Source organism: Henckelia pumila, chromosome 2, assembly GCF_033568475.1.
Source record: "Henckelia pumila isolate YLH828 chromosome 2, ASM3356847v2, whole genome shotgun sequence".
Taxonomy (NCBI): domain Eukaryota; kingdom Viridiplantae; phylum Streptophyta; class Magnoliopsida; order Lamiales; family Gesneriaceae; genus Henckelia; species Henckelia pumila.
Window position 1 is genome coordinate 164450938 of NC_133121.1, and position 8685 is coordinate 164459622.

An 8685-nucleotide genomic window follows, 5' to 3' on the forward strand; every position below is an offset into this window, starting at 1 on the left:
CGTGACACTGTACACGTCAGCTCCAAATCAGCATTAAATTGGTGTCACGTCGACGCCACGTCGGAAAAAGGACTAAAATTGCCAAAAAAATAATAATAAAGATAGCGGACTAAAACTGAAATCTAAAAATATAAAGGACTGAAATCGCAAAGTGACAAACATATATGACCAAAAAAGCAATTTTTCCTTAAATCTATTTTCGGAATTTCCAAAATACTCTTGTTCCACAAATATTTATTTTATTCTCCAAAATAAAACGATTATTAGAATTCTTTGTTGAAATTTAATTTCATCAATAATGTTTTACTACTATAAAACATAAGTAGATAAAAAAGGTAGATATTTTCAAAATTTTAATACTAGTATCAATTTAAATATAGTTCAATAGTGTTATTGCATAACGTAATTGCTAACATCATAAGTGGAAACTACGTACTACATCTAAGGAACATTGAAAGAAAATTAAAAAATTAAGATTATAAGAACCAATTAAAATCCAAAATTACTAAGAAGGAATTAAAGAGAGTAGATGATCAAGCAAATACATATTACAAGAACTTATAGGACCATGCACATCAAGTTAACTGGACCTAATTTATTCTTAGAAAATACATATATAACAAGAGAAAATATATATAGGAACGTAACACAGTACTTAACAAGTTGCTCTAGGATTAATAAGAACATGATTCTGCAGATCCTCACTTTCCTCGAATGCGGCCGCAAGTTTTTCATCAAGAATCACCCATGCTTCGATCCCATCTCCGGATCTTGTATCGTTTAAAATCACAAAACCAGCAAACACAGATTCAGAATTTGAACTGACATAACTTGATAACCAGATAGGCTTCCCCCAACCGAAATCGATGTCATACAAACCGAACTTACACCAACTGGTGAAACTCAACTGATTTGCACCCTTCCGAAACCCTTTCCTCGCCTCTTCAAAATGCTCATAGTATCCATCATTATTCTGCAGAACTTGGACGAACTTGCTGTCGATTTTCCTGATCGCCCTATCGACTTCACTCACCAAATCTTTGAAATGATCTGTACCAGTTAATGTTGTTGGACTGATGCATTTTGTTGCTGTCAACCATATGAAGTTGCCGAAAGTCTCTTCCGGTAGGGCGGGATCAGCCCTTGTTCTCAAGTTCACTTGATGAGTGAGTAGAAAGGGCTCTTCAGTATTGCATTTATCCATATAACATTTCCAAATGAATGCTGTTACGACCTCTATGCTGGTTGGTTTAGCATGATCATCTGAACTCGTTGCTCTTTCCTTGAGTTTCGCTATAAGCGAGGCATCGAATACATATCTCCTTGTAACAAATTTTCCTAACCTCGCGAATTTGGTGAAATAATAAGAATACAGCTTTGATTCGCTTTTCATTGCATCAATGGATGGAAAAAGATCATGACCGATAAATTTCGGGCATATAAATTCGGCTTCATCACCAGTTGAACGAGCAGCAGCAGCCCAACCTCGAATAAAAGTAGTGAGACTCATCACATCTGCTACTGCATGTGCAACTAAAACACATATAGCCAGCCCGCCACATTCGAAACAGTTCACTTGGATCATAGAAGCATGATCCCCTGGACTTGGTGTGCGAAAAGCGTAATCAATAGGAAGAAACTTTGTAATCATCCGCAAATCGGGTTGGCTCAGAAAACCAGCTTCAAGGTGGCCTCTAACTTTGGCTACGAAAAAAGGAATCCCTTCATCCTCGTCGCCGCATTTAACAGAAAGATCGTCATTGATTATCCCGGCTAAGGGATAAAAACGAGTCAAGTTTGAAGAAAGAGATTCTTTCAGGATATGGATTTTTCGGGAAGAATTATTTGAATCTGGTTCAGGAAGGAAATACAAAACAACAGGGTAGAAACGTGGTAAAGAGATCTGATCCAAGAGGGAAAATTTGTAGATTTGAGGAGGAGTAGGCGAAGAGGGCTTCACCTTTTCTTTTGAAATTATTTCTACTTCCATGGCCTTTTTTTTTTCTTCAAGAAAATAAAAATAAAAACTTAGATTCTTGTTCAAGTATCAGAATTTGCTCATGGAATGTATAATTTTGTTCCACATCAACTGAATTATATATTAGGCCATCACTCTTCATTAGGATCGATCTATAATTTGCTTTGAAAAGTCAAATAAATCGGGCTAAATAAGCTTCGACCTAGTTAGCTAGGCCGGAATTGCGTTGTCAATTAGGGCTTAAAGAAGGCCTTCTATGCGTATCACATAAAGACGGAATGCTAAGATGTTGGGTAAGACGTGATTGATTACTCATTAATATTTTGCTTAATTTATCCGATGTATGACTTTAATTATACGAATGATTTATATACTTGTTTGAGTTACTATATGTATCCCACAAATGATCAATAAGTGCATTCCACAATGCAATATGAGCATCTTTATCCCTCACTTGTTTGTACCGAGCCAAAAATTCTTGAAATCTTATATTTAGTTCACAAATATTTCAACGTCCGATCGAGTCCTTCCATTAATTGCATCTTGGATTGGTGCATCCAGACTACGTTCATCCCCAATAATCATATTGTGCATTCTAATACAAGCGGTCATTATGTCATGCAGATGATATTTCTGCCAATATCGTGCCGGTGATGCTATATGATTGCAAATCAAAATTACAAAACTCCAAAGGCTCGTTCCACGTCTTTTCTACAAGACTCGTGTTTCATAGAAAAATATTTCTTTTTGGGGCCACGTGGATCAAGAATTGTTTGCATGATTGTTGACCATTAGGGATATATACCGTCGGCTAAGTAATATCCGATATTATATTATTTTACTCCAATATAATAATATGCTGGTGGAGCAATACTTTGTGTCAGATTGGAAAAAAATATGTGATGACTCCAGAACATTAATATCATTATTGGACCTTGATCACATACCAAAATATGCATGTCATATCCGAAGGTCGTAATCAGCCACAACTTTCAAAATAATAGTTGGAGATCTACGACCCGCATAGTGTCCAGCTCAAGCTGTTGGAAAATTTTCCATATCCAATGCATACAATCAAGAATTCCCAATATCCTAGGGAAGCCTAGTTGTTCACAAATATGAAGTAGTATGCATATATCATTTATAGTAGGAGATCTAAGATATCGCTCTGCAAAGATCTCCACAATAGCCCGACAAAAACGTTGCATACACTCAAGTGCGGTAGACTCTCCTATCTTGATGTACTCGTCGGCAGCATCTGCTGGTATACCGTACGCTAACATTCTCTATGATGTTATTTTTTGATTGGTAGACAATCCAAGTCTGCCGATTCATCTCTTCGTTGTGTGAAGTAATGATCGTGATTCTTTAAAGCATCAGCAATATGGAGATATAGATCTCGAGACATTCGAAATCATCTTCGGAACATTCTTCATTATGTCTAGGATTTTTTGCAAAGTAATCATTGAACAGATTTTGATTAGCTGCTTCCCGATCACGTCAGATGACTATATGACCAGGAATCTACCCTGACGTGTGGCTTGTGAATTGTGTTGGTCGATATAAGAAGTGTATAATAATTGTCTCTCTGCAACCAAACTTCGCACTATTTTTTCTTCGGCTTCATCAATAGAATTTTCAAACTCTATAATATTGAAATCATCAAATGAGGAAGATGAGTTGTAAGGTGATGCAGAAGCTGAATTCAAAGTATTAAAATTCATTTTGGGCTAAGTTGGAATCAAGATTACGAAAGATTTAGAAATACATGATATTATATAATATGACATAGAAATATAGTTGGTAACTATGGATCATTGGATTGGATTTTGAATCGATCTCAACCTTCGGATTTTCATCTTATCTACGATAATTTAATCAATACTAGGAACTGTCATATATATATTTTTTATATCAAGACAAAATATGAAATTCTCATAGATAAGATAAGATATGAAATTCAAAGCATCAGATTTCTTACAATCATATCTTATTATCCTTGCATAAAATAATTTAAATAATGTAATTAAGACAAAATGTGTAATCAAATGTTAGATTTGATTTACAAGAATCTAATCCACAAATTGAACCATTAGATCGAATTTCCTTCAATATCAACCTTTGAATTTTTATCTTATCTACAAAATCTGAATTAGATTTGGAACCATTAAATTAGATTATTTTCGATCTCAATAGTTAAAGAATGTATCATCCTATCCATATTAGCTCTCTAAATACATATATAACATATAATATCGAAAAATTTACCAACATACAAAATACTAAGCATAAACATTGCATATTTATATTGAATATATTATTGATCAAGTGACTTCGAAGTCACGAAGTGCTTCTTATATCAATGAATAAGATGTGCTTCTCTGCCATGTATATCTTGACATATCCCAAGATCCAATTATCAAAGGTATCAACCAATCGAAGGATCAATTTTGGAATTGGATCGAGACAAATTACAACGATTCCAAGCCTTGTCACGTCCAAGAACGTAACAAAAGATCATTGCAATGTCGAATGGGTGTTATAATGTCAGCTATTAGTAAATTCATATCTTGAATCCAAAAAATGGAACAGCTAAATCCAAGCGGAGCTTCAGAAGAAGATATTGTGAGTATATATATTCATTAAAGATTTAAATTAGGATATGACCTTTAAAATTCTAATATTTGTTTGATAATATGATAGAGATGATTCGAGCAAGGAAATTAATGACGCAAGATAAATCATTTCAAAAGGATTCAAATTTTATCATTAGTGGTCTATTATGAAATATGTGGAGAAATTTGCAGCCATTGCCAACTTTTCAAGAAAAAAATATTGAACGTGGTGTTATTTCTCTAAATTTGTCACAATCATATGCACAAGAAACGGATTCACCAATTTCTACATCACCTGGTTTGTATTCTTTTCAATTAAATCTAAGTGATGAAAATGTTAATGGTTCATCGCAGAGGCCGCTTGGAGTGAAGAAATCAAAAATGAAGAAAAAACAAGATGATAATTATTCACACATGATTGAAACAATGAGATCAGAACGACAAAAAATTTTGGATGTGTTGAACCAGGGATCTATTGACAAGCAACATAGTAATAAGATACAACTGGGACGTCTACAAATGAAAGAGAAAAAATTGAAACTAAGAGGAAAAAGATGGAAATGAAGAATAAAGAAATGGAATGAGGTACATATCATGACGATACACAAATCTTGATGCTTGATCTGAGCTCTGTTGAAGAAGATCCTTCTTTACATGAGAAATTCCGACTGGAACAAGCCAGGATTTTGAGAAAAAGAGAAGAAATTGAACATTAAAAAATGATAATAATTTCAGTAATTTCTTTGGAGATATCGGAGGATTTGCGCCCGACTTATAGGATTTTTAAAAGTTTTATGTTTTTTTTTAATTTTAACTTATGTGTGTTGCCTGAATATCGTTGTTTTTATTTAATTTATGTTATGTTGTATGCATATCATTTTATGTTTTTCAAGTTATGTTGTACTGATATCGTTTGTGTTTGTTTACTCAATAAATATTTTGTTTAATTAATACATTTCTTTTTAATAATAATTAGTATAATTACCAAGTCCCATGCCTTTTTTATAAAATTTTTTGGACAAAAATAAATATATTTAATTTATTAAAAAATATAAATATGTTGATTTTAAAATAAATTAGTTGCAAAAATTTAATTATCGAAGATGCAAAATTTTAGAGTTTAATAAAGAAATGGAATAAGGTACATATCATTTTTGATTTCTTCACTCCAAGCGGCCTCTGCGATGAACCACTAACATTTTCATCACTTAGATTTAATTGAAAAGAAGACAAACAAGGTGATGTAGAAATTGATGAATCTGTTCCTTGTGTAACTGAATGTGACAAATTTAGAAAAATAACACCATGTTCAATATTTTTTATTGAAGGGTTGGCAGTTACTGCAAATTTATTCACATCTTTCATAATAGACCACACATGATCAAATTTGAATCCTATTGTAAACGATTTATCTTGCTTCATTAATTTCCTTGCTCGATTCATATATATCATATTATCAAACAAATATTAGAATTTTAAAGGTCATATTATAATTTAAATCTTTAGTGTATGTATATACTCACAATATCTTCTTCTGAAGCTTCGCTTGGATTTAGGTGTTTTACTTGTCGGATGCAAGATATGAATTTACTAACAGCTAGCATTATAACACCCATTTGGCATTGCAATGATCTTTTGTTACATTCTTGGATGCGAGAAGACTCGGAATTGTTGTAGTTTGTCTCGATCCGAATCCAAAATTGATTCTTTGATTGGTTGATACCTTTGATTGGATCTTGGGATATGTCAAGATAGAAATGGCAGAGAATCACATCTTCTTCGTTGGTATAAGAAGCACTTCGTGACTTCAAAATCATTTGATCAATAATATATTCGATATGAATATGCAATGTTTATGCTTAGTAGTTTGTATGGTGGTAGGTTTTTTGATATTATATGTTATGTATTTAAAGAGCTAATATGGATAGGATGATACATTCTTTTACGTTTGAGATCGAAAAAAAAATCTAATCTAATGGTTCCAAATATAATTCAGATTTTGTAGATAAGATAAAAATTCAAAGGTTGAGATTGAAGGAAATTCGATCTAATGGTTCATTTGTGGATTAGATTCTTGTAAATCAAATCTAACCTTTGATTACACATTTTGTCTTCATTACATTATTTAAATTATTTTATTCAAGGATAATAAGATATTGATTGTAAAAAATCTGATACTTTGAATTTCATATGTTATCTTATCTATAAGAATTTCAAAGCCTTACCCGTTGCCTTTATATGTGCAGTATATTGCTCGCCACCAGAAGTTGCTGTTGGAGTTTTATAGATGGAGGAAGAGGACGAAGCATAAACCAGGGGAGTGTTATTTTTTTGTTTTCATTATGTTTTTGTTGATCTTGCATTTGTGTGTTTGTTCATGCATTCTGTTCATTGTTTCTGAAGCATTGAGGGCAATGCTTTGGATAAGTATGAGGGGGGGGGGGGGAGGGGGGGGAGACTAGTTTATTGCATTGTTTGTTGTGTTTGTGTTGCATTAGTAATGTTTTGTGTTTGTTTGCATCTTGTTCATTTTTGTTGTTGTTTGTTTTGTCTTGCATGAGTAGGATGAGTTATAATAGCCAATGATGATGAAGTTTATTTTTAAAAAAATGGATTTTTGAAAAAAAAAAAAATTGCTCTTGATTAGACATGAGAACCATAGGTTGTGTAGTGAATATTTTTTTAAACACGCATGTTAGACTGGTGAAATGTAGCGATGTATTGGATGATGTTTGTATCTGTTTGACCATTGCACGACAATAGGTGCTTGTTAATCTTGATTGTGTTATTTGAGTTTCAATGATTTTCTGACATTGCATATACGATCTTGGGCGCACCAAAATTTTTGAAAAATTTTAATTGATATTAATTTTTATGAAAATTTAACTCCATCCGAGTTACGAGCAAGGGATTGAAATCCTAATCCTCTATTCGTCGCTAAGTATGCGGATTTCATGGGGTTAAAAATTTGAAATTTTAAAATAACAATTTCATCCGGGCTTGGAAAATGATTGAAATTCTAATCATTCTTTCATAGCTAAGTTTGCGGGTTAAATGGGATTGTATCTCCATCCAGGCTATAGACGAGGGGATTAAAATTCAAATTCTATCTTAGTTATAGCTAAGTTGTGGGTAATTATTGGGGCTTAAGAAAACCGGGTGCAAAATCCGGAGGTGTGTAATCTATCTCAAAGGAGTCGTGTTTTTGTTAGAGATCGTTGGGAGAAAGGAGCACTGGATTGTGACACTTGCATTGATTTGTCATAGGTCGCTAAGCAGTCGTAGAACGGATTCTTTTGAAGTTGCATGTAGTTGAAATAACATGGCATACATACATGTTCACGCTAAACTGATGGTGTATTATGGAAAATCATGAGCATGTGGGATTTTGTTTTAGGTGGTGTTTGAACTTATCTGAGGCTGTAATTTACATGACTCATCCTTACTTATGTTTTTGTTTTCATTTTGTTTTTGCACGTCTTGCTCGAGGGCGAGCAAGATTTAAGTATGGGGGTGTTGATGAGTGCATTTTGTATGAATTATTTCGTGCTATTTATGTCTATTTTGTGTGCATTCATATTGTTTTTATGTGTTTTAGTGAATGTGTGTGTATTTCACTCTCCGAGTTAATTTTGTAGGAAAATGAATTTTTGAAGAATGAATTACGGAGCAGCCATGATACAAAAATCATATTTTATTATAGAGATATCCAAATACGATCTCCACGGTTCAAAATCAATTCAAGATGTTTTAATGCTGCTGTTAAAATTTCGGCTCGATCCGACGGGTAGAATTCAAGATATGATTTTTTTCATAAAAACTGCGCGCTGGCACATATGTATGCACAGACCCATGCACGGAGGTGGCACAGGGTCCGGACATGTCGCGATGAAAAAAAATAATTTGAGGCCGAGGGCACCCGGAGGTGGGCACGGACCCTTATCAAGGGTCGGTGCATGTCGCAGAATTAGAAAAATAAAATTTTGGAAATTAAAATTCTTAACTTTTCGGGCTTTATCACGGAGGTGGCACGGGGTCCGGATATATCGCGAGGAAAAAAATAATTTGAGGCCGAGGGCACCCGGAGGTGTG

At 33.6% G+C, this 8685-nt stretch overlaps 1 protein-coding gene across 1 annotated transcript; it reads right to left on the reverse strand.

Moving 5' to 3' along the window:
- Positions 1–655: 655 nt before the first annotated feature.
- On the reverse strand, positions 656–1990 carry LOC140878857 (epi-neemfruitin B 7-O-acetyltransferse L7AT-like). The gene has a single exon (XM_073282480.1). It carries the CDS (start codon positions 1988–1990, stop codon positions 656–658), a length of 1335 nt encoding a protein of 444 aa, XP_073138581.1.
- Between the last annotated feature and the right edge of the window lie 6695 nt (positions 1991–8685).